We start from the raw sequence: 26,217 nt of genomic DNA on the forward strand, positions 1-26,217 counted from the left end.
AACTGTTATAAAATTGTTCGTATGTCGTGCATTCTTTGCCGGTCGGTTCTTACCAGATGGATTCCAGCTGGAGCAGCGGAAATATGTAGAAGCATCTGACGGTTCATAGACCTCAGAATGGTATAAGTTTCACATTAAATGTGAAACTTATACCATTGTGAGATCTATGATGCATGATGCAGGGATGCTGTTTAATTATATCTGTTCACCAAATCTGATGTACAGTCTACAGATATAAATTAAACGGCAACCCTGCATTACGCATTGTCGCAAATGCCCATTCCTCCGCTGCAAATTAAATTTGTGAATATCAGCGCAATCGTTTCAGGCGTTATTGCCGCGTTAACAATAATTACATTGTATTTCGGTCTGGTTCGCAAAAACATTCTATTAAAGTCGATATTATTCACTGAAAAATTGCACAGACAGCGGCGCGAAAAGCGATTCACCAACCTCTGGCTTTTGGTGACTACTGACTGCTACGACCTAGTGATTCATATGTCATATCTGTATGTGCTCAGTGTCGAAGGTGTTCGCTATTCGCTACAGCTAAAAGGCATATTTTTCCAAAATATTGAAATTCGATTTTGGACAAACACGCTTTTGTTGATCTGCCGGATGGACTGTTGCTGATCATAAGTATGAAATCTAGAAACATGCTCTGTCCATTTGGCTGGCAATCGCTTCGTGACTACGGTACACGTACAGAATTCACTGCACTCGTCAAATTACCTGACTGCGCCGTTAGATACAAATAATACACGATTTAAGCGTTGGTTCATGATGAACGACGCTGCGTCATAGAAGCTTAAAATCAAGGGCATTTATGATGATCATGAATACTGTACATCAACACTGAACTCCCATTAAACCGAAAAACAGCTAACGTTGCATGTTTTGGCGAACAGGATATGAAACACTGCAAAAATTTTAATTTCAAAAGTTTGGTATTTTCAAGCATGAATGCTGATGCTGCATTATCGCCGGTTAAAAGTGACAGGATAATTAACGCAGGATGACCATAGCAATACCAACGACTATGAAGACAAAAAACACACATCCAATGACAATCCCGGCTATGACACCTCCATCCATTGAAGCTGAGACTGTAACAACAAATTCAAACATGAGTTAAGGACCTGCAAGTCACGCTTAGATTGTCAGTAATGAGATTGTCTGTACCGCAGTTGTCTTGTGGCCCACTGGCCGGTTTCATAGCATGAACAGCATCCTTATAATTTGCCGGACAGTTTATCCGATTATCAGTGTTGTCACAGAGGTACTCGCTGTGAATGTAGCCATCCAAGGCGTAGCACGGTGAGACATACGAGTTGTTCTGTCCTGTAAGTTAACAGACAGGATTAATCTTTTTTTAAAAAAAAGGATATTAGTATGTTAATGCAAAGAAATGGGCATACGGTCGACAAGGATGTAATCAAAGGTCACTCCGTATTCGGGGCTAATCGCGTTCGTCCTAGGCGGAGTATACTCGATGGACAGTTCAGGTTGGCGAGCGTACGATGATCGCACTTGACCCACGGAGCCGCTGCCGGTCTCGCTGCTCAGCTCACCACCACCCCATGATTTCGCCAGGGACTTTTCTGGCCGTAAATCGTAGATTTCCATTATTGCATTTTCCGGAAGATTGGACTTCCTATTAACCATTTTGTTCTCACTGGGATTAATTGCCAGAATAAGGCTGCAATCATACCGAATGTTTACGTATATGGCATACTCCGTCCCGTATTTTCCACAGAACCCATTAGTTTTCAACGTGATCTCGCAAAATTCATTAGGTAATGGCGAATGGTTGAGCGTTCCCGCGCTGGTCTGGTGCTTGTTTGGACATTGCAGATACACAGAATGGTCACATTTCGCTTTCAAGGGAGCTGAAAAATGATCAAAAACATGAGCGATGTTGCTATGCCTCTTAACAAGTAACTTAAGGCTTACGCACAGACTTTCTGATATTCCAGAGCGTTTGTGCCGGCAGGGTATACTAGAAATAACGAAAACGCAATTGCAACCAAGTTATGAAACAGCACTGAGTTCCCCATTTTTGGAATGATATGCAATCCTCCTCTTCACAATTTGCCGTTCCTGGCGAATCCAATCTGGATATGGCGCAGGGGATTGCAGAAAATTTGGCGAGATTATTAACTTTAACCACCGGCAGCATTTGCAGACACGTTGTGCCGAACGGATAGGATGTTTTATTATACCAGTCACCATCATGCCTAAAGAGAATGGCTGCTGATAAGATATGCTTGTTAGTTGTTATAACTCGATAACACTGTCGGGCTCTAAATCGTCGAAAAATCGTCGAAAATGACTTCACAATAACCAAACTTTCACGAGCTAGCAATATTATCTTAACTGTTTGTCAGTTTCGTAATGCCGGAATACTACAAGTATCGGTAGTATCCTTGTCTTTTGCCGCAGTATTAAAGCGATCCGCCATGCACTAGTACGCAAACGTTAACATTATTTTGTAAGTGCACTGACAACGTCTAAGACCTCATAATAATTCAACCGCAGGAAAATTTTTTGAGCGAAGAATTCCAGTAGTTTTTCGGCATAGGCCTTGAAACAGAATTATCGTTTCTGTTATTCCCAGTAGCGCGTGACGATAAGTGATAACCACCGTATCGACAATTAATCGATCGATGTACTGCTATGTATACCTTAGCTTATCCATTAGCCGTGGCCAGTGATAATAAAACATAAGACGAACGATATAAGAAGCAGATGGTTATCTATTTGCAAGTGAAGGACGGTGGGGATTGCGTACCCCAACGGCTAAGGACATCCGTGGCCTGTTGTACATGAGGTCCGGGCACCATTAAGCAAAATCAATAAGAACGCCAGAAACGCGGAAACCTAGTACCAACGGGCGGCACATGTAAGTGTACATACGATTTCCCGTTAAAATGTTAAAGAACCAATTTACAAAACAATCCCGCTAGTGACATATGCGACTTTGTTTCCCACTATGATAAACCTAGTCTCGCAATTTACTACGCTTGGACCTATTAACAACCGCAAAACATATATAACTGCTGGGAAGAATTTATAATTTATCTAAAATTGCTGATTTGTATGTCTCTCGGTTTTAAGGAACACAGATGCCATTTTAAGTTTTTAACTAACAACTTGAACCATTTAAATTTAATGTTATTCGGTTTCTGGCGTCACTTTCTGTTGCCGACGGCCCGACAATAACATGATAATATCACTTTGACCGCTTATTAGTAAAGAATGCACTGACAGGAAAACCTATTAATTTTAAGATTCTGTCTTGACAATGAGGCGAGTCGATTGTATAACCCATTCATGGAGGTGGCGATGCGGGCGAAACCAGAACTCAACCGGGCCCGTATCCTTCGCACTCGTCCGGGGAAAATGCAGATTCAGCGTAAACGACGCTCCCGGTATATTCGCGGTGGGGCCCAGACCGGTGGCGGTCTGGTAGCTCCACTCCGGCGGGAGAAAGCTCATATAGGGCTCTTCCCGTGGCACGGTAATCAATCGGCCGTTATGGCGCCACATGTACTGATTGCGCACATTGTCCACGACATCCGGCGACAGCGGCAATCGCACTGTGCAGGTTATCAGTGTGCTTATACCTTGGTTGACAATTATTGGTTGTAACGGCGACCAACTTCCGACAAAAACCTCCTCCGCCCGCGTCACTCGGGGTATCAGGGAGTAGCGCTTCAGGACAGTTGCCTTGGTAGAGTCCTTGAAGCATACAATCTGACCGGTGGACAGCAGAGATACATTGATGACGCGCAAGACACTGACGCCGTCTAGCTGTACAACATCGTACTGTACTTGGGACACGCTGAGCGCTCGTCCGTCTTCGAATACGGTGCGGCCCAGGACGGTCCACGTCAAGCTGTCAGGTGAGCCGTCCAACGGTATATCACAACTGAAGGAAGCGTTTTGTCCAAGGCGCGCACGCTTGACGCCGTCGATAACAAGCGGTTGCGCCAAGGTGGTAGGTCCTGGAAATTGAAGTGTGACCATATCGTCTTCTTTAGTGCGCAACGCCCGGTCCATTATATCCCCCACTGCAAAAAGGCAGCTGTGACGTCGAACTCGGTCGTGATTCTATAGTGACGAATATACGGCTAACTGGCTGATTATTCTGATCAGAAACTATGCGGATTATACTGTAACTTTACAAGCCAGGATAAACATTGTTACTCGTAGGTTGCATTTGTTAGGGCAGGAGCAACTAATGGTCAAAACTCCATACTAATTAGCATAAAACTTACGAAATTTTTCGGAGTAAGAATCCCCTGTCTTATGCACCGTACAGGCGCTGCAATGATTGGGAAGATAATAACGCCACAGACAGTAGAATAGCAGGCGGTAAAAAACCAGCGTAATGTGCATGGGTGCATGAAGGCTGCGGGATTAGGCAGGTTCCATTGGCTTAATAAAAATCGCGACTGCATTCTCTCCAGTTATTTATTAAGCACAGCTGCAATTTGACTTATTTTTATGCCTCGGAACAGCGCGCGAGCCTTCCTGGTAATCAGGTGGCATATTGCGAGCAATAATTAAATACAATGACAGTAATGCCAGAAAAATGTGTAATTATGATGATACGTGAGAGAGGCAGTTAAATTACTGAATTATTTACTTCAGATAAATTGTTGCTGTCGGTCCCAGGTCATGTACAAGCTAAGCTACAAAACAATTGTACAAGCACAGTGAGATTAGCGCAGTGTCAGCGCCTAAAATGATGGCTACTGCATTATAGTTTGGGGAGAGCCGTGATTTTGTATTTTTCGTTGTATCAGTTTATGCTTAACTTGTAGCACGGCATGTAGGTGCAGAAACTGCAGAATGATGATGCCAGTGAATCTTAACCGAACGATGACGCTATACGTATCACCGGCCCTAACTCTGATTGTTGGATGTACGTTTTGCAGGTTGCTAGGGAGCCCTCGCCAATTTAGCAATCACCCTCAATTTTTTTAGCACTTTAGCAATTTTAGCATTTTAGCAATCGTCTTTCACGTGAACTAAGTGTTACCATAATTATCCTGTTGAACTGGCGGATGTACCCTTCCTGTACGACGTTTTTGGCATAGGATGGTTCGGCATAAGGCATTTTGACAGTGCAATTTGTTTTCTTTGAAGTATTTTTTGTCGGAAAGTGTATATAAAGGGCTTATCTTGCTCATGTTTTTGCCTGTCTTAAACTTGTTGGATGTTTTTATTTGGTCACTACGCTAAAAAAGGGCAAGACATCAGTTTCGGTTATGAAATAGTCGTTATGGCAAAATCGATGTCTGGCCCCGTGCTCTTCCAGCCGGTTTACGCAAAGAGGAATCCTTAGTGAAATCACGGGGCGTCGGTGAGCAGGAAATTTGACACACATAGCTTAGTCACCGCTGCTCGATGGGAGGGCGCGTTTATGCCGTAGAAACTCGGAATTTAGGAGACCTAATTCGGAATTTTAAGTATTTTGGCTTTCGATAATGCAGTATAAGATACTAAAATCACGAATTTAAAATTGTAAGTCTATGGGTAGGATTACGAACAAAAAATTCAATAGTAATCTTGTTTGTCGAAATACGAATTACGAAGCACCAGTCTGCTTACCGTTTTATTCACAAATTAATTTTAGCGAGAGAAACCGCTGTCAGACGAACAAATAAAAATATTCGGGACAAAGATCAGCGTGGGAGAATTGCATCTACTAAGTGCTTATTCAAAACCGTGTAAGGTTCCATGCCGAAATGTACACAATCGAAGAAGCAAAACCAATGACCAAAACGTTTACAGACAAATTAGACAGTGGCTAAAGCCATGTGCAGTTAAAAGATCAAGAACAGGAGCCTATACCGAAAATGCAACTTCTTCTCACTGCTTATACACGAAATAATTATTGGCCTAGAAATTAATCGGTATCGCTTGCTGTACTGTACTTTAGGCGCTTCGTAGCGGAGAGTCGTGTGTTGCGGTTTTGTGACAAATCGGCAGATGTGCGGGTTGCGTTAAATTTAAACTGGTGCAGGTATGACCTAACGACTTCGAATTTTGGGCATAACATTTTCATCCTCCTGCCCTCAAGCAAGAATCTTGCGGAACGGTGAAAAGGTGATTTTTGCGTGGTCACGGAGGTTCAGGATCAATATCCGTTATCCATCCGACGCTGTGGCGGTAATGTCTCAGCAGTTGCGGCAGGAGTTGTCGAGTTTTGCAGGTTTGTCGATGATTTCAGCCGTTTCATATGTGTTACGCAGCCGGCTTTGAACGTAGGCGATATCTCCATCAGCGTATTGGTGTTGGCATGCTAGCTGCTCCATGTCGTGCGGATGGCAGGTTATGTGCGCATGGAACTGCCGATCGTAGTCGCACCAGTTGGGCGACCGGAGGCACAATCTCGTCGTACGAGGCAATAATGTCAAGGTCAGACTCGGGTGGTATGAAGTAGCGGTACATGGCAAACCAAACTGGGATTGAGACGTTGTGTATTTAATCGTCGTCTGGGATTATGATGGTATTTCCTTGCCGAATCTGCACAATATTAATATTGAATCTACTTAAAAACGCAAAAATTAGTATAGGGTTGTACAAAGTTATACGCGATTATGTGTGCCCGATTGCTGGTGCTGCGTTTAAGCCAGTGCAAATGTAGTAAGTAGGTATGTATGCAAATCCATAGACTGAATAATTAATTATTAATGTTGGGACGTTTAGCCCGAAAATATTCAACTGCCGAATGCAGGCAAAGTTTCCAGTCAAATTTCGCTGCATATTAAACCCATCTCAAAATCACCTCAAGGCTTTTATCGTATTTCTCAATTGAAAATGCTAACAAACACCTATAACACGGTTTCGAACTTTCAGCATGACCTTATTTAATGCAATCATGCACGCATCTCAGATAAGTGCCAACTGGCAACTTACAGGCAAGAGAATAAACTGTTACGGAGATAAAACGGTTTGTATACCATTAAAAATAATCATTGGGCAATTTTACTTACTGTACATGATGTCCACGGAGAAATTAATTGTCCAATTAATCATTAGCAATATCCACTGGTCCTATAATACAGTACGAATTCCAAATGGCCAAAGATCAAATATTGCACGTAAATGTATCCGGTGCATGGCCAGAACTTCGGTCTCAACCAACAGGGTGAACTGAATGAATAATCCGGTTGGCAAACCAGAATTTATTTTAGGAACCTCAAAGGTCACAACGAATAAATCTGGTATTTAAGAAAGAAAGCGATTATACTTTTCATAACAATACTAGAACTTAGAAGTATACGTGCATCATTCGCGGATTTCGCAATGCAGTTGAAATGGCATTACGATCATTGGAACAGTTACGATCAGCGGACTCGAACACATTTAATAAAGTTTGCGCAAAATAACAATTTAATAATGTATTTGACAAGATAACAATTCACTGACAAATACGTGCAAATACTGTATTACGTATTTGCCGGTCACGTCGCATTAAAATTATCATAATTGTGCCCCATGAGGATTTCCGTTAACATGCAAGAGCTGTTGTGGAGGAAGATAAACAACCGCCCGTTGTCGTAATAACTTCAACGGGTAAAATTCCAGAATTCTGGCCCAGATTTCCTCGCGCCGGTACCACCCTTTCCCAAAAAACTTTCTCGCAAAAATTATTTTAAAAATTAACCAAATTAAAAATAGTACGGGAACAAGAATTAGAACTGCGATCACAATGGCGGCGACAATGGTCCACATTAATGACGACATATCAATCTTACATAAACATCGACAACAGTCAGCGATGTTGGCAGGTAATCTAGCGGAGTCAGTCAGATTATCCATTTTATACAAAAAAAATAAAAATACAGTAATGCAACCTGCTGCAAGGTATGCAGCATACTGAATCAGATAAACGCCGAGATTTTTCCTTTCATAATATAATCCACTGACGTTAGTACACCTGACGAGCAAACCGTCTAGGATTTCTTGGCAAAAAGTCGCCATGTTTTTCATACTGGTAAAAACAGAAATGAATTGTCCGCGAAGAAAAAGCAAACTACACAGACTGTCGTGCCTGGTTTATTGAATGGCGCTAGGAAGAGGTTTTTTTGCTTTATCTGTCTGCTTCTCGCTACGCAGACAGTTACACAGAAGAGATGCGAGTCGATTCGCTGGATCCATTAATCACAGGCATGGCGCTGGTATGGATTTAGCACGACCGCTGACTTTGAATTCAGATAATCATGCCGCAGCTAATCGTTTTTATTTATTGCAACCCAACGCAGCAAAAGAAGAGCAGCGTGATGGTCGTGGATGTGATGATTCAATTGTATGGCAGTGCTGGTATCAATAAATACCAAGAAAAGCCAGATGAAATTTTGCAGCCTCTTGTCAGGTAAACGGTGCCGTGATCACGATCGGGGATTTAACAGGAGTAGGCTGGAAAGTTAATTTTACCGGACTAGGGCAGGAAACGAGGCGTGAATTATTGAATTCCACTGGGACTGTTCCATGAAGAGTGCGTACATAACAAGCTGAATGGAATATCAGCTGGATGAAAAGCTGACGGGACCACGTATGCTTTTCCGGTATTTGGTCGGCTTAAGCGCTGCGGGACAAGCATCCTCGGCAGCGCTTCTGCCGCTCAGCGGTACTTTACACGCATTTATTATTTACGCCGCTGCAATCTTGACATCCGTGGACATAATGCGAGGGATTTCACCTTTTCACTTTAAGAACGCTGTTAGTAAAGTGTTAGATATATACCGTATAATGAAAACAAAGGAGGGAGACCATGTTAAGACGTCGTTACACAAGCGGAGTAGGTGCAACATCTGCGAAAACTTTACTTACTAATCTTATCCTTTGATACACACGTAATACAAGATACCTCCTTAATATTTCCTTCAACGGTAATTTCTTTAACATACAGTTTATAATGATTTATTAATCGTTTTATCCTATAATTTACATGATACATTCAGTAATAACCTCAAGGTGAAACACAATAAATAATAAAAATGTTGTACAGAATTGTCTTGATGAATTTAATCAGCTCTATGTGCTAGACTGTGATTCAATAACTTAACATTACTGTAAATATTTCCAATGATCTATTAATGTTTTTCCAATGCTCTACGATTTTTTTCGAATCTTAAAATGAAATTTAAAATTTTTGAAATTCATTTTAAAATTTGAAAAACATGCTAGAACAGTGGATCCGTGTCAAAACGATCTTCATGGTTATGTGCATTTAAGTGCAAAGTTTGAAAGGGATCGGTCCATAGTGAGACTTTTGGTACACCTGAATGCATTTAAACTTTTTGGAATTTTGTTACTCTCATAACTCCGCAACCGGATGTTGCGCGCAAAAACGGATTTCACGCCTATGTACACCAATTATTTGGCTACACAATGTCAAAAAGCAACCCAAAAAAGTGTTTGAAAGTGCGCGAAAGCGAATATTCCCGTCAATGTACACGATTTTAGTGTTATGTACCGGGCCAAATCCCTTAATACGCGTGCAATCACGCGACATATAAAAGCAGTGCGAGCAATTTGGTGCTTTCACTGTGTGTGCTTAACATCGTTATTGATTTACCGAATCAGCCGCTCAGCTTCCGGTGTCGGTGTCGCTGCAATGTTCACCTGCAGGATTCTTGTTTTATGCTGAATACTGCGTTTCGCCGTTGATAGTTTTACTGAAAATATGAGCACACGGAAAAACTATAAAAACACGGTAATCACCAGCCTGGTACTGACCGCACCAAGTAGTGAGATAAAGTATGTAATTAGCAAAATGGAAATTCGACAATATTTTGAAAATGCACATTTATACTGTACTGGTACGCAGAACTTATACATTTATCTAACTTATGTATTTATCAGCAGCTATTCAGCTATGTTAACGATAAAATATTGCCGAATAATTATATGGTCTTAATATAAGCGTATTTAAATGAGGTTGGAAGCAAATTCTGGAAATCAAATAGGGCAAGTTTATACAAATACGTGATTAAAATACATGCGAGTATGCACTTGAAACCTGATAGCTGGGAAAAGGACTGCAGCAGCATACCGGAGAAGCACGCTCGCATGAATATCTGCGGCAGCGTTTGTTCATAGAAATTCAACGGGGAAATTCGGCGTCAGTGCTCGGCATGATGGAAGGGCTGGATTAGCTAAACGAAATTTTTCTGTTACGATTCAGCATGCTTTTTTTACATACAGTATATTTGTGTATTACGTTTTCGATTTGACCAATAAAGTGCGGGAAGGGAGTACTTTATACTGCATTATGTTTAACTTAATCAGTTTTAATTTTTATTGGCAAGCGAAATTATACAAGCATATAAAGGAGCGTTGTAAAAGCATTTGCCGGCAAGTGGCAACTACAGTATTTGGTAGTTGACTATTATTGCTTGCAGGTGGAAGCACGGTCTTCCTAAAAACTACAGTTTTTTTGTCCACCAAATATCAGAAACCGCCATGCACCCAGTAAATTATTCTTTTACATATGCCCGGTTCAAAACATTCTGACTCGGTAAACTGTGAGGCCGGTCGTAGGAGCGGTGCCCCACAAACGTGTGCACATCCAGCCCATCCGCACCGGTCCCGGGTACATTGCGCCACGCCGAGAAATCGTGCTTTCCACCGGACTTCTTATCATTCCAGGCTTCCTCCCCGGCGACGGCTGCCAGTACGTATTCGGTCTTCACACAGCGCAGTTCCGGGAACTCGTTGGGCGAGGCATCCCGGCGACGCGAGCGCAGCGCCACATGTCCCAGGCAGGTGTACCCGGCAGTGGGCACCGGGTTGTAGATGGTCACATCCAAATCCGCCCCGGTTTTCTCGTCGTCATACACCCATTCCAGACGACTGGGTGGGCGCAGGGCATCCTCGTGTCCCGGCAACGCTTTGACGAGGACGGCGTAGTCGTGGCCGGAGTTGATGACATGTCCTTGCTTGGCGTAGTGACCGAGGTAAAAGTATCCTAGAGGAAGGCCGACGGGTTGCCAGAAGGAACCGTCCCGCGTGGCACCACTGCCTTTATCGGTCCAGACCATTTCCAGGTGACGGTGGATCTGCGTCTGCAGGATCGGTTGTCGTGCGAGACTAGCAGCGAACGTCCCACTCGCCAACGCCAGTAACATGACCACTGATGAGTACATTTCCACCAGCAGATTAAAATAAGGCTCTTGAAAAGACTGGCAGCAACTATAACAAAATACGCTGATAGCGGCGTCCGTATACGGTAGCTCTGAACGATGCAGTTAGTTATGGTGGCTGTGAGGCAACGCGGTGTTTAAATACTTCCACCGACCGCGCCGGTACCCTGGCGGCGTGCTATCAGATGGCGGAAAGAACAGTGGAATGAACGGCGCTTCTCAAAAGCCGCTGATGGTATCCATCCATTTCCAGTATTAAGCGGTGCTGGTGAGTCATTTTCGGTGTATGTATATGCATATTCCAGTCTTAATGAGTCGTCAGTAGTTTTTGCAGCCTAATTAGTCGCTTCTTCCGATTAAAAATTTTATCGGATATTAGGATCTGCTTTTCACACAACACTTACAATACCCGACTACTGTACACTGGAAACATTTGCCGCAGCACACGTACTATTTAATGACACGGTCTTTTTCTCACAAGTGAGTGGTTTAATTCATATTTAGAAACTAAAGTCAGATCCTTCGAAGTACGTACAAGGTGCGCAGAAAATTTCATTGCTTATTTTCGCACAGAGAAAACTATGATAAGTTATTACCCTCTAAATGCGGGAAGTTAGCGTCTAGTTACAAGCTAGCCCGTATATGAAATTTCGTCCAAGTATCGGCAAGAGGCTAGATGAAATTCGTGTTCATTTGTTCATCAGCTGAGGGCGCACATGTAGACACTATACAGTGTACATGGAAAGACATCAACATCATAATTAATTTTACTACAGTACAAATACTCTAGGAGACCAGGCGACAGTTTCACGGCACTAAGCACGTTTAAATTATGGAGAATGTACAAAATCAACCCTTTCACAATTGTGATCGCACTCCACAAATAATCTTTTGACATTGAATCTGCTACTTGCTAGGCGTCTAATTAGGTGTGGACTATTCTGCGCGTTCTGGTTGCATTCACGTTGATGCGGATTCTTGGTAAGAAGGTACCGACTGATACGGTCCGACAATGCCCTTTGCTGCCTCGGTGGCACGAAGGGAATTCTGCGCACGTCTGCGTCGGATCAGTATCGCCAGTGGAACGACGACACCGATCATGGCACCAACACAGCCCAGCACGACACCGACAATCATCCAGGCTGCAGACAGAACACCATACTATTTTTTACTACGCAATGCTAGCAAGCCAACGATTTCCACGTACACGTATTGGCTGAGGAACAGCGTTGTCTGCCGGTTGCCGGGTTTCGTGCAATGCTGTCTACGTAGTTGGACGGACAGTTGCAGCGGTCGTCCCGGCCATCTCCGCCGTGATCGCACATGTACTTATCCATGAGGTATCCGCCGAGCGCGTCACAGTACGTTCGGTCCGGACTGGGAAACTCTACAAAGAACCGTTTAGTGGCACAAACAACCGTGTGCTATCGTCCGTTTCAGCACGCATATGTACTGAGAACTTCTTAGTAAGGAGTACGCTGCAGCGAATCATAAAGGTGGGACCGAATAAAGTAGAGCGACAACATCTACAGAACTGACCTTCAATAATACGAAAATCGATAGATTCACGTAGAGCCATTGAGACGTTCGTTTGGTTCCTGGGTTTGCTGAACTGTAGTGTCAAACTGGGCTGATTGGAATACAGCGACAGCAGCTGCGCGACAGAGCGCGGATTCTTGAAGCCCGCCATGCCTCCGATCAGGTGTTTGACGAGGGTTCGAACGTCATTTCTGTCTTCATACACTTCCACAACATGATGCCTGGATTCCAGTTTCCTGTAAATAAACCAGCCTTTTAATTATCCCGTTCTGCTGCTTTGAACAGCGCTTTCTCATGTTCCGTTAAGAACGAAGTCCGATGTATTTTTATATAGCAAATAAGTCCGAACCGTACGGAAAATTTAGATAAATAGCATATCGATCCGTTTTCTGGCCGCGGCTGTCAAAAATGAACCCGCATTTGTCCTCCAGGGCCAGGTGGATCGTACAGCTGTTACTGGGTGGCGTCCATCTCAGTGTACCGAATCTCCCGGCATCATCGAAGGGGCATGGGATTACGATCTGTTCTCCACATCGACGTGGTAGATCAAGGTTTACTGCAATTAAAGAATGCAAAATACACGAATTTCTGTCTGCTGTTCAGTAAACGTTGGCTGTGGGTATGAAATACATACTAACTTTCGGAGTAGTATACGTAGGCCGCAGAAACATTCGTCAATGTTGCGGCAGCCAAGAGAATTCCTACATAAACATATCGAAGAGCATCCATTTTGTCCCAAGTGTGCAGAAAAAATAAAGCGTTTTGCGTACTAAAGTACTCGCAATAAAATTTGGAAACGTTCAAAGTGGTGCTTCAAGTCAAACTGTCGTGGATTTTGGTCATATATGCGCAGCGGGCATGTGAACAACAACCAGGTTAATCAGCGAATGCCATGACAAAGCCTTGCACGATAATGAACAGCGGAATGCATTATGGCCATGCAAATAGTCACGCTTGTGGAATTCTAACTGTATATACAATATATCGCCGGTAATCGGTGTTAAATGCAATCAATCTGTACTTGCGGCGCACATTCGCAGCGATAATAAACTAATAGCAGCAGCATGACATCATTTCCCATATCCAGTGCTTTCTAGTAAAACGTTTTTGTTTTATAAAAAGAACACAGACTAAACAGAATTTCTCCATCATAACCAGCATACGATCAGACTAGATAAATTTGTAGCAGAAATCGTGATTGAGATGAGCAACTCCAGTCTGTCGAAAGTTTACCAAACAGCACTGCGTTAGTTATTTCTTCCGTAATCTGCACATCGTAATTTTAATTTTTCAGACAGCAGTTCAGCATTTATCACCGCAATGCGGCTCTGTATAACACTGCTGATTGTAAGCGGGCGGGGCGTTCTGGTAGGACGGCATCTGCTGGTACGGTCCCACCACCGTCGGCTCGTGGACACAGGTGCGGGCCACCAGGATGCGGTGGTGTCGGCGGCGCGCCAGGAGAACCACCACCACAATGATAATGATGAAACCAATGCTGCCCATAATGGCTCCGACAATTAAGCCGATGGAGCCGCCGTCTGCAAAACATACACGCCTATGTACAACGTTCGACAAACCGTGTAAAATTACGACCAAAGTTTTTATCAAAACGGGTTTGAATAAAAATAGTTAAAATAGTTTCGCAGTTATTGAAATAAGTTCTTACGGGTGCCACAGTTCGAGCCGCGGGTGTATGCTGGATTGCTGCCCAGACTGGCAGTGTACGTGTACGGACAGTTGCAGCGGTCATTCCCGCCGTCATGGTCACAAATGTAATCATCGTTAACGTAGCCGTATAGAGCGCTGCAGTATGTGTTACCGACAGTGGAAGACTCTAGAAATGATCCGCATTAGCATTTTCGTGATAACATTGTATTAGTTCTTATAATGCAATCGATACATTAAAGTCAGCGTACCACGATGTGGCTGCTATAAATTATTGTACAGAATACCACAGAGTACTCGATTCTGTCATAATTGATGTCTGTCATCCTTATCACCGCTGCTTATCGCTCACCTTCCACGATAACGTAGTCGATGAGCAGTTCGTGCCCGTAGACCGGTGCCGTCGTCGCTTGTCGCAGGTACTGAATGGTTAAAGAAGGTCTACGAGAGTACGAAGACAACAGCTGGGCCACGGATGCCGGATTGGTCATCGCCGTCTGGTAACCGCTTAACTGCTTGACCAGGGTGGGAGTGAACGGCCACGGTAGCTGCTGTTCATAGATCATCATGGTATCTTGATTAACACCACTGCTGGACGGAAGATCAAACTTGCTGCCAAACAGAAAGAAGACTTCATTTCAAAGTTTCAAACATCAAAACCACGAAAAAAACTTCCGAATATCGCTGTTTTCTATGTAATTTATTAGCGGAAGCTGCATATACCGGATATTGAAATAAATAGCATATCGGTCAGAGGAGAAACCGCAGTTGCTTTCCAGCGTGAAGTTAACCTGGCAGTTATAATCCGGAGGGGGCGACAAGCGGAGAGTTCCCGCGCGGCCGTTGAGGGTCGATGGGCAGGAAACGGTAAAGTTCTTCCCACACCACATCTGCAGATCGACTGTAAACAAAATTTATCATGCCTGTATTTTCTAGCAAAAATTCAGCTGTAAAAATACACTGGGCTTATTTATAGAATATTTTTACATGCTCGTTTGAAAAAATTTTTTTTGTCATACTGCTTTTTAAAACCTTCCCTGCTTTTGTACGTTATACTGTAGTCCAAACTATCATGGAACAAAAACATTTTCAAAAAATAATCCGCCAAATATCGACAGAATGTAAGCTCGACTGCTTGAAACTGTGCCAGTTATCCGTACTAATCTAAGTTTACCTGTTGGGTAATAAACACCGAAAACGCTGGGACATCCTATCGCCACTAAAAGTATCCCGACGTGAATAGCAGAGGCTTCCATTTCCAAAGGTGTTCCCAAAATTTCAAATTAATGTCGTAATTTAAATGTGTACAGGAAGTCATGCGATGAGGAAATACCGCCACTAAGCCTTGCTTTACAAATGCCGTTTAACCTTGCACACACGATTCAAACGTTTATGCACGGTCTTTCTGTACACACTTTATAAATGCTGATCTTGCACATACATTTAACACCTGCTACTTGATAAACATGACCGCGAAATCAAGCTAATCGATAAATAGCCGGTCAAAGTCCTCTGTTAAAATTTCAAGCGATAACGGAAGTAAAGTTTGTCATATCGTAGTAACTGAAGTAGGCTCGGCACAGCGGATGCATTACACATTACCAATAACTTGATATAAAAAATCGTAAGTTTTAATTTCCGATATTTTTAACTTGCCGGTGTGCATAATCTTTAAGCATTACCTTTCTAACTTTTTTTCACTCATGTTTTTATGTTTTGCTGTCATCTTTCATAAACATTAGCCGTCATAATTATTTTTGCTATAGAGTAGTGTTGATGATCTTTTTAAAAGGTCATCAAAAGCGGCATCGTATTTATATATTTATTCAATTTTTGAGCATGAGATTCGCCAACCCGATGTGCGGTCTTTCACTGCAGTATCAGCAGGTGTTCGCAATTTCATTTCAAAAATATCTGGTAACGCTTTCATGGTTTATTAAGGAGCCAAACCCATTAACGGGCCATGTATATGATGAATATAAATCAATATATGTACTAGTATATGAGGATGAATATATGATAAGATCATCATATATATTCATTCCTACATGCATCATATATTCATCATATTCTTGTTAATATAATTTTTGTTTACCATTCATATTATATATGATGATGAATATACGAGTGTTCGTATGATGAATGTACAGTATGTATGGATCGTTGCCCATGAAACGTATTTTTTCTGAGCGGAACATGTGTATGATAGGCGTAATTACATATAAATATTCAGTTAAACTGTTAGAAACTCAAACGCGGTTTGTCGGCTTAACGGAATTAAACTCCATTCACTTCCTTGAAATTCAGTAAAATAAAAATCAATATTATTCCCACATTAATTCAAAACAATCAATGAATTACTTATGTGCGAAAGACAAGTGTATCAGAATAATATTGTATGTAGAAGTATTACAGATTGTGTTCGATCCCTTTCACGTCCACTGTACACACTACACAATACTTTATCTTCCAAGTTGTTGAGCATCTTTATTGGGTTTTCCTCTGCATCCATTGATCCCGTATTCCCTAAATAAACATCACCAACAACACGAACTTTCTTGTAACAATGTTGATACAGTACAATCCTACTAAACCCACTGTATACACTACATGTACCAACACTGCGCAGATGTTAACTGCTGCTGCCACACGACAATGCAACGCGACCTCCAACATAATACTCCTCTTCTTCCCGGTTTCCACCCAGTCTCCCTTTACCAGTGCCTCTTGACGGGCTTTAGCATTGAAACGCTGTGACAGTCTCCGTTTAAGATGCCTTTTGTAATCATTTATTCAACGTAAATTCAATAAATTACGCATCCCAGCCGCCTTCAGTATCGCTGAAGTAGAGCGCATAATGGATGTGACGATGATGGAAACTGTACACTATTCAGCGCATTAGCACATTGTGGTTGGCCTGGCGATCTTTGTGACTTCTTTATTGAGTGCCAGGATATTTATACGGTAGCACATTTTTGTATGTGACACATTTTTTACGCTCTACAGTTTTTTTCATTTACGCTTTTAACGCCTTACCATTTTCTAATATGAATTCTTCCCACAGTAATTTCACATCACCAGTATTTCCTTTTGATATTAAGTGGAATGCTTTCGCCATCACCCGCTTAATCGTGGCCATCGGCAGTTTCCTTTTCAACACCAACGTCTTGACAATTTACTTAATCCGTCCAAACCTGCGCACGCCGTTTTCCGTTTATCTCATCGCACTGTTAATCTCCAATTTATTAGAAACCGTTTTATATTTCCCTTTTGCCATAATCGCCAATCTCGGAACGCCGAAAAACCGGTTTTTCTTGAGCGAAACCGGCTGCGTCGCTAACATATACGGAACAACGATCATCCGCAGCTTATGTCTGTGTTCCCACGCGTTGATTACGTTAAACCGTGCATGGGCTATGACCTTTCCCCTCAGCTACAAAGAACACCACGGACCGCGGTTCGCTAGCGGTCTGTGCGTGGCACTAGCTGTCAGCGTCCACGGTTTTGGTATCCCGGCGATTCTAGCCAACGAGAAGACCCGGCCGCGGCCAGTCGAGCGCTACGGCTGCTGGTACAAAGTGCAATCCGACTCGGCCATCAACGGCATCGCCTACATCATGTTCTACATCCTCCCGTTGTGTATTGTAGCCGCGTATCCGTACCTTTTCTACAAGTATATGCAGGGCCGAAATAAGGTGCTACAGGATGCCCGTTCGGAGAGCTGGGCACCGACACGCGGCCTGACCAAGTCATCGGCCAATAAGAACCGGACCTTCCGCATTGTCACGCTGCTGTCGGCGTTCACTATTGTCTGCTGGCTGCCGGAACAAGTGATCATCGTGACGCAGATGGCCGGCGGGGAGAGGTATATCCTCACGGCATATCCCATTGCCAATCTCGTCAGCGGCTTTCAGACACTCCTGGATCCGATTTTTCTCCTGATCAGCTTGAAGGATCTGCGTGACAGCTTCTTTAATTTGTGCCGTTCCAAGAAGTAGCCACATGGTTTTGGTGCAAATAGACAACTGATTCTGCGACTTCACGGCTAATAAAGCGCACAATGTGGGGCATGCTGTAAATGTTCTCGGTGCAAGGAGATATGAGAAGTACACCGGAAGTGTGCAATGTAAATACAGCGTGAATTAAACAACTCAACTGTGCAAACAAAAACATTCAATACATGTATTAAAGATACTGCAGTAGTATCGGATTGAGTTGCTTGATAATCATGCGAACATACACATGCACGGCAGATCGATAATTTAATTGGTCCGCTTGGATGGTATTCCTCAAGTACCGGTGCCCGCAGCAGAAGAAGGATATTAAACAGCGACTTATGCAGATGCAGCGGCAGTTTTCACGCAAGACAGCAGTGTCTTCATCTCCACGATCGCCAGAAATTAAGCAGCAGCTGCGGTGTCATCCTATGTTTCCGGGAATACTCCAGACTTTTCATTCCAGTAACCAACAAAATTAATAATTTCGCGTAATGGATATGTGCAATGGACCTTTATAAAGTCTTCTGCGAGTGCAAAATCTCCCAGTAAAGCCAAAGTATTACTTTTCCGCGTTTCGGTAGTCAATAAATGCGTACTTGTAGATGCGGGTTTTATTTTTTGTAAGTTTGTAGTAATCCATCGCTGGTTGGTTCTCCGCAGTTTGCGCGGGCTTTACTAGCAATCTTTGTTTTCACCGCTGTCGTGCAGTAACATGCGCATTACTGCAGTACACCGCAAGCCCACGTTCAAGTCTACATGTTCACATGAAACTGTGACATAATTTTTATAAACAAAAAGATATTTAAGGCTGAAATAGCACCTGAGGAATTTTATGAGAGATCGCTTCATTAAGCATCGGCATGCAGCCGCATTGCGAGGGTCAGTATTTTGGCACTGTAGCCTGTGGCATTGTAAGAGTAACTTGGGGCGACGAGGCAGTGACTTCCTCATAGGACGGCGGTGCACCCATAAAGGGTGGAGCCGGCCCAGTAAGTACTGGGGTTGCCACATACGACGAATGCAACTCAGCGAATGTTTGGTTGCCCACCACAACCGGACGGCTGGTGTTGACGTTGCCGCCTGTTGAAGTCAAAACGATGGGTCGGCTAGGGGCTGTCCTTCGATTAGAAGAGCAGGCAGAGGAAGCAAAGGCTATATATGATCAGGATCACAAAGAAGACAACTCCCACAGTGATGCCCGTAATAGCTCCAGCACTCAGGTCATCTTCTACAAAACAAATTGGTTAACTAGGTTCCGTCTTTCACGTGCAGGTGCATTTATAAAAGTAATAAAACGTTCTCTTCCCTCACAGGTTATGCATGTCTGCCCTGGAGGGAACAACAACCAATATACAAAGCAGCCGTATGTGCCTAGTGCCTACCGTAATCATAATTATTATTGTTGTTCCAGTAGCGCGTCGACCGATCCCAGTAATACGGTGTTGTCGATGCGGTCTGGCATTGTCGCCAAAGCGCCGGATTCCGTCCCGTTATGGAGGGACTGAAACTGGACGGACAGTTAACACGATCAGTCAAACCGTCCTTATCACAGATGAAGTCATCGTGCACATATCCCCCAAGCGCAGCGCAAAAGGCGTTGCGTATGTGAGAAGTGCCTATAACAAAGAGTTAGTAATGAAAATCGATAACTTTTTGACAAACAATACCAGCAGCGTACTTTCTACGATAACGAAGTCAATGTACGCTTCATGAAGGCCGCTGTACGGAGATGAGCTGCGGAAGTACTCGAACGTGAAAGACGGCTGTCTAGAAAATGCTGTCCTGGCTTGCGCGACGGACGTAGGGTTATATGACTGGGCGAGGTAGCCGGTTAATTTCTTGATCATGGTGGACGAGTTTCCCATTACGGAATCACGGGTTTGGTAAATTGTCAGGGTGTCCTCGGATGGCAGAATAAATTTCCTTAATTTTATAAAAAAGGTTATTTGCAGTTGTAGATTCAGTTGTGCAGGCGGTCTTCCAGAATCTTCGCACGTACCTGATATTGAAATAAAACGCAAACTGGTTACTCGCCGATGTTCCGCAGTTCGAGTCTAACGTTACGTTAAACGAGCAACGTCCGGCAGGCAGATTGCCGATATAGTAGTAACGAAAGGTTCCCGCTCTGCCGGTGTACATATATGGGCAGACTACTGTGAGGCTTTCGTTGCACGCTGTCTCCAAATCCCGGTCTGCAAAAAGCGGAAATTATAATACTTAAAATAATTATTTCCATAATGCACGCTACGGATATAACAGCAGTATAGCTGGAAGAGGCCCTTTAGTTTTACTCCGTTATCCATAGTGACACTTGTATGCGAACTGCGAAATAGCTGTTTCAGGCTGATGTGTTTACTTACTAAATGGAACCAAAGTTAAATTGCTGGTACTTACATGAATCATAATACTGAGCCGTGGCGCTTTTAACGAAACACAAAAATCCCAATCCACAAATAAGAATAACAACTCTTCCAGCACACATTTTCCTGTGATCAGGTGCTGACTTAAATTAATCGCAACAGATTTAAATTCTAGCGCAATATGCTCCGACTTTCTGTATTGCAGAGCAACTTTTATAATTACGGTAGGTATATTGTAATCACGATGACAATTAAAAGCGCAGCAAAACAAAGAGCGAAAGATAGCGTATCGCGCTAACGTCTGCTACAATGATTTCATCGCTGGGCTACGACGCGATTCTATGTTATGTTATCGGACCGTATCCGAAACCGACGGAGCAAGTATTGTTCTTTATCGGCGATTAAGCCGAGATTACAAAGCAGTCGCGTGCAGTGCAACGTAAAATGTGTGTGAGAGCATTTTTCGTGCGTTAAATGATCAGACCACGCACATTCAAAAGTCAACCATACATTTTGAAAAGCTTGTTTTAATGAGTTTTATGAATTTTTTGGATCATTTGAACCAGACTTCTGGAAATAATTCCGTTGTGTCTGGCAGTTTATTCGTAACAGCACATGCCAATACAGCTTTCACATTCACCACCATTAACATTCAAAGGTCACCAAGGATTCAAGTCTCGCACAAACTCCAGAGAAAATTATTAAGAAATGGGTAAACAGTGGCATGTGCACTGAAAAAGCTCCACCGTACATTCGTAAATGCTTTCGAACCAATGCGGCAGCGGGAGCAACGATGTTTTTTCGACCAGCTAAAGATCGATATTTTGTAAGTTTGTAGATGCGTTTGCACGGAGTTCGGCGGCTTCATGGAGCTCTGTGACCTTTATGGCAACGGCTTATCTGCGCAATGACTGAAAAAGCGGGACTGTTTTGCAGTTTCTTCTTTCTTATGCTGAGAAACTCAACTGAATTTTCATAGGTGTGCTTAGAACTTCGCGCCGATTTGCGTATTCTGCGTTTTCGAATTTTTGGCTGTGCAATTGCGATCGCACCGTAATTTCAACTCTGCAGTGGCACGTATCTCTGGGATCTATCATCAGTTCGAGGCCAATGGAGACCTTTTGACGGTAAAACTTCGAACTGTTGGCTGGGATTTAATATTTGCTGTCCAACAGCAATCAACATCAATTTTATGAACTTAATACTGATTTTGGAAATATGGTTGTCAATAACTTGTCATACTGTCGTGTACAGGCGAGGTATTACACCATAGCCACCCAGGTAAATAATAGACTGTGTTTAATTGTTAAGTATTTAACGTCCAGTTCAGCAAGTATATAAACAAAAATTCGTACAACAGTTCGCTTTGGCCGCTCAGTGACCAGCTGCTCGGTTTGCTCAATACATAGGAAAGTAATATTTATGGCAGCCAGATTCACAAAAAGGTAAATGTATGCAGTACTCCCGCGCATAGTACAATTTTAGCATATTCCACATCCATTACTAATTCAACTCAAATTTTGCAGAAACCCAGTGACGTAGGTCAAGAAATCTCTATACGTCTCCATACATTTCTTGGAGGCGCCGGTACGGAAGACTAAACCCGTTGATTCTGATGTGCCGGGGTCCACATTGGATACGGTCAAATTTCCTCGGGCACACTCTACTTTAATCGGCTCGTAAAACGACGCGCGTTTCTGCCTTGTTTCTCCAGTTTTCGCTACAATCCACGAATGCAGATCGTGGAGTATCACGCGACAGTTGAGGGTGTTGTCGCCGTCGAATACGGTTGTCAGTGAGTCTGCCAGATCCAGATCAGGTTCCGGGAGGGTCACACGTCCTAGTCGGCACGTGATGTTCAATGGAGTGAGAAGATACAACGGAACGTCTCCTGGTGCGGCAGTTACGGGCGGCTGGAAGGTCGTTGTTCTGACGGGTGCGGAAGTAGCATTTGGCAGAATGTTTGTTGTATTCCAAATCCATGCGGACGTTGGTGGTTGGTCTGTACATTGTCGCCCGAGAGCCGGATTAAAGCCAAGCCCAAAAACTGGATTAGAGCCGGATGGACAATTGACGCGATCCATAGATCCGTCCGTATCACAAATGAAGATATTGTTCACATAACCCGAGAACGCTTCGCAGCGCGTATTGTGCGAATAGGCGTTATCTAGAACCAACGTGGCACAAAAGCGTATTACAGCCACTGTCAGACGCCTTTTATAACGAGCAAAAAAGAATGTCTTTCTTTACTTTCAACGATAACAAAATCGATAACCGCATCATGGGCACTGCTGACGGGAGACGAGCTGCGAAAGTACTCGAACGATATTTTTGGCCGTTTCTCGTACGGGAATGTCATTGTTTGCGCCACCGATGACGGGTTGGAGAAGGGGTTCTGGGAACCGGTTAGGTGTTTGAGAAGAAACTGCTGTCCATTAGAGGTGGTTTGGTGAATTTTTATATAATCACCCGAGGGCAGGTCCAGTTTTCTAAATATTATTTAGCGAACAGTTAGCAAACGCAATAAATAGCATTCCGATTGTCGTTTTACGTTAAGGACCTTCAACGGGGGTAAAGAAGTTTCCGAATTGTCAGCAACTTATTTTCAAATGGTTTTCTCATTACCGGATATTGAAATAAAACGCAAACAGATCCGGATCGGTCCCACAACTGGGAACCAGGGTGACATTGAAGAAACACAGCCCCGGTTGCATCCAGGTGATGTAGTAATAGCGGAATGTACCGGCTTTGCCGGTTTCATGATACGGACAATCTAGTAACAAGCTGCCGTTGCAGGAGTTCTCCAAGTCCGCATCTGCAAATCGCGATACCGTTTATGCTCATTTGTTTTGCTCCTTCAGTCACTATTTTCGCCCCCATGCTCATTAAACTTAAAAAAACTGAAAATGTTAACAGAACAGTTTCATGCCGCTGGTGAAATTTAAGTCTTTTGGTTTAAATCCGCTAAGAAATAGCTTTACACCAGTAAAGGATAAGCTATTTTAAACAAACCGTTCTCCATGCTTACACTGATAATACTGAGCGCATGAATTGTCGATCAAAAAAAGTAAGCCGAATCCCACGGCACAGAAAAAGACATTACCACAATCCATTGTTTTTATCTAAGCTGGTGTCGCAATATTCCTTCCCGCACTACACAGACGAGGCTGTTTCGGAAATAGAATATTATTCTTCAACGGGGTCTTAGCAGGTATGTGTCGTTTGCCAGAAGCGCATTTACTCTAAAAACTAATACTGTTGTCTTCGAAGAAACGCATTCCTGTTTTAGATTACATACTTGGCCGCTTGGTGTCAGTTTACATTTTCTGTTGAGCAGGTTTTCATACAATATAGTACAAAGCGATGCCAGCATTTATCTTTTCCTTTGTTGCATGTACAATAGTTTAGATATGAACACATACTGCTCCGCGTTTGCTCCAACTCTCCTTATCTTTCGCTGTTGCGTTGTGGAGTATACTTTCGGCTAGACTGTTAAGTAGTGAATGTGTAAAGCTGGGTTCTTTAATGGTAGAGTAACGCCAGTGGATGTTACGGAATACTGCTCCAACTCTTTCTTCCAAACCATCCCTTAAACACGTGTTAAAAAAACAGTTTAAATGCATATTGTACAATACTGATTGGATGTGTTCTTTTTATTTATGTTCACTCACTGATTGGATTGTGCATAATGTACAACACTGATTGTACATTATGGACAGCAAGTTGCTTGTAAGCTAGAACAACATTAACGTCAATGTAAAGTTAGAGTACATGAGAATGATATTCGTAAGTACAAATACACGTTCTCGTCATAACAATACTTATTATTGCATCTGCTCCGCGGCTTTCGAATGGCCCTGCGCAATGATATGCTTTCAAGAACAGCACAAACGTTTCAGCGACCTGTCACAGTGAGAGTGGGATACCCCGGTGGAGAAACACAGCGTGGCAACCGGATTGCCAAATATCTGAAAAGCGAAACATATCAGATTTGTCTGCCGTCCTTTCCGGACACTTCAATGTAAGGTTTCTGTTTTTATATGGTTTCCAGATTTCGACCCTTATTTCCCAGCTCAAGATCGTGTTAAAAAAAAACTAAATTTCTTAATGCCGGCTTCTGCTTGCATGCTACAAGTGTTTTCAAGCGCAAAAATGTGCAAACAATGTTAATGTTAGTGTAACTAAATTTTGACGTACGGTTAGCAATGTTTCCATGAAAAGAATATAGTCTCGCGTGCTTCCTAACTCTGTCAAACATCTGGCGGACAATCACGGTTAAATTAAAGATGACCATTCTGTCACACTCTTTCACTCGGTTCACAACCTTCCGTATAGCGATTCACTCCGAGTTCTACCTTTTGGCATTAGCTTTGATTCCGTTCACCACCTTTTCGGCATTTCCTTTAAATCCATTAATTGTGCTCACGGGAAAATATAAAATCAAGTCTGACGGATTTGCGGATGCCAGTTGCAAAAGATCAAAGCAACTTAATAACCAGACAGCCGCCAGAGGTATGAAAGCACCATATTACAACACAATCTGACGTGTTTCTGCAAAATTTAACTTTTATTCGATAAATGACCAGCAGGCGATCGGCATGGAGGCGGCACTGTATTTGTCAAGCGGTTCAATGGTTATGCTTAAACGAAACTTGTGGACTGATGCGGGACTCGTAAACGGATCCTTGGTATCTGACTATCTGTGCATGAAACTTTTCATGCGCCAGGAACATCGCCCGAGGACGCGGTGCCTTTGGCTGTCCTTGTCGAGCTGGACAAGCACAAAGGGTCAACCTCTGCTAATAACTGTCTCCCTATCTGTCAGCTAACTTCCGAGTGGATCGAGATTGAACAACGTGTGCGCACACCCAATTTCCATTAGCCCTCTCGTAGGCGATAACTGTTCATAAGGTCCTAGGCAGCACTTGTGTTAACGCTGTTGTCCATCCTGGACCCCGCGAATTCGCCTTCGGACTGATCTACATTGCCCTAATCCCGAATCAAGCCTTGGAATGGTTAGGTTTTAGAACCAACATTCCCGTTCTCAATACTCACTCACTAGCATTAAAAAAAAAACCGCTATTGAACGTATTAAAGAAGAACAGCTGCTGAACTGTTTAAAATGTACAACGCTGCATACACTTAACCATGTTAAACGTTAACGAATACTGGTTTCTGCATTAATTCTTGCCGGTTGCCTGCGAGATCAAAATAAAATTCCTACGAATGCAAAAAATCGTATTTCTTGATCCGAGCTGCGCTCCAGTCTATTCAATGCACGAAGAAGTGAATTTTTTGAGCTACCTACCATTCACTAAAGACATTATATTGATTGTAAAATTATATTGATTCTGTTGAAGACACTTGTAAAATTATGTTGATACAATTCTGTAAAAATTTCGTAAGCAAAAGGATTGAAACGTTCAGTAAATAGCGCACAAAATGTCATTTACTGTTGCCTCCACAATCATTCATGGACATACGAAGAAA

At 43.0% G+C, this 26,217-nt stretch overlaps 6 protein-coding genes and 1 long non-coding RNA gene across 7 annotated transcripts; 1 reads left to right on the forward strand and 6 right to left on the reverse strand.

Moving 5' to 3' along the window:
• Window positions 1-814: 814 nt before the first annotated feature.
• Window positions 815-2,189, reverse strand: LOC129596529 (uncharacterized). The gene is made up of 5 exons (XM_055493840.1): window positions 1,958-2,189; window positions 1,712-1,889; window positions 1,419-1,654; window positions 1,183-1,341; window positions 815-1,106 (listed from the first exon to the last, which is right to left on the reverse strand). The coding sequence occupies exons 1-5, from the start codon at window positions 2,055-2,057 to the stop codon at window positions 1,006-1,008; spliced, it is 774 nt and encodes a 257-aa protein (XP_055349815.1). The 5' UTR covers window positions 2,058-2,189; the 3' UTR covers window positions 815-1,005.
• A 318-nt stretch (window positions 2,190-2,507) lies between these two features.
• LOC129596475 (uncharacterized) lies at window positions 2,508-6,505 on the forward strand. The gene is made up of 3 exons (XR_008691437.1): window positions 2,508-2,902; window positions 6,035-6,223; window positions 6,280-6,505. It is a non-coding gene; the product is annotated as an uncharacterized LOC129596475 (long non-coding RNA).
• LOC129596474 (uncharacterized) lies at window positions 2,902-4,839 on the reverse strand. The gene is made up of 2 exons (XM_055493766.1): window positions 4,281-4,839; window positions 2,902-4,073 (listed from the first exon to the last, which is right to left on the reverse strand). The coding sequence occupies exons 1-2, from the start codon at window positions 4,399-4,401 to the stop codon at window positions 3,286-3,288; spliced, it is 909 nt and encodes a 302-aa protein (XP_055349741.1). The 5' UTR covers window positions 4,402-4,839; the 3' UTR covers window positions 2,902-3,285.
• Window positions 6,506-10,496: 3,991 nt separating the features above from the next.
• On the reverse strand, window positions 10,497-11,147 carry LOC129596500 (uncharacterized). Its single transcript, XM_055493798.1, has one exon. The coding sequence runs from the start codon at window positions 11,145-11,147 to the stop codon at window positions 10,497-10,499; it is 651 nt and encodes a 216-aa protein (XP_055349773.1).
• Window positions 11,148-11,786: 639 nt separating this feature from the next.
• On the reverse strand, window positions 11,787-15,804 carry LOC129596501 (uncharacterized). Its single transcript, XM_055493799.1, has 11 exons — window positions 15,544-15,804; window positions 15,093-15,270; window positions 14,722-14,981; window positions 14,371-14,538; window positions 14,009-14,242; window positions 13,654-13,669; window positions 13,340-13,512; window positions 13,056-13,257; window positions 12,702-12,937; window positions 12,370-12,549; window positions 11,787-12,304 (listed from the first exon to the last, which is right to left on the reverse strand). The coding sequence occupies exons 1-11, from the start codon at window positions 15,623-15,625 to the stop codon at window positions 12,123-12,125; spliced, it is 1,911 nt and encodes a 636-aa protein (XP_055349774.1). The 5' UTR covers window positions 15,626-15,804; the 3' UTR covers window positions 11,787-12,122.
• Window positions 15,805-18,972: 3,168 nt separating this feature from the next.
• On the reverse strand, window positions 18,973-20,916 carry LOC129596485 (uncharacterized). Its single transcript, XM_055493784.1, has 5 exons — window positions 20,762-20,916; window positions 20,367-20,559; window positions 20,046-20,290; window positions 19,750-19,983; window positions 18,973-19,595 (listed from the first exon to the last, which is right to left on the reverse strand). Exons 1-5 carry the CDS (start codon window positions 20,847-20,849, stop codon window positions 19,492-19,494), a joined length of 864 nt encoding a protein of 287 aa, XP_055349759.1. The 5' UTR covers window positions 20,850-20,916; the 3' UTR covers window positions 18,973-19,491.
• Window positions 20,917-22,032: 1,116 nt separating this feature from the next.
• Window positions 22,033-24,010, reverse strand: LOC129596525 (uncharacterized). The gene is made up of 4 exons (XM_055493834.1): window positions 23,756-24,010; window positions 23,353-23,542; window positions 22,978-23,216; window positions 22,033-22,894 (listed from the first exon to the last, which is right to left on the reverse strand). The coding sequence occupies exons 1-4, from the start codon at window positions 23,838-23,840 to the stop codon at window positions 22,236-22,238; spliced, it is 1,173 nt and encodes a 390-aa protein (XP_055349809.1). The 5' UTR covers window positions 23,841-24,010; the 3' UTR covers window positions 22,033-22,235.
• Window positions 24,011-26,217: the final 2,207 nt, after the last annotated feature.

Source organism: Paramacrobiotus metropolitanus, unplaced genomic scaffold, assembly GCF_019649055.1.
Source record: "Paramacrobiotus metropolitanus isolate TYO unplaced genomic scaffold, Prichtersi_v1.0 Parri_scaffold0000091, whole genome shotgun sequence".
NCBI lineage: Eukaryota > Metazoa > Tardigrada > Eutardigrada > Parachela > Macrobiotidae > Paramacrobiotus > Paramacrobiotus metropolitanus.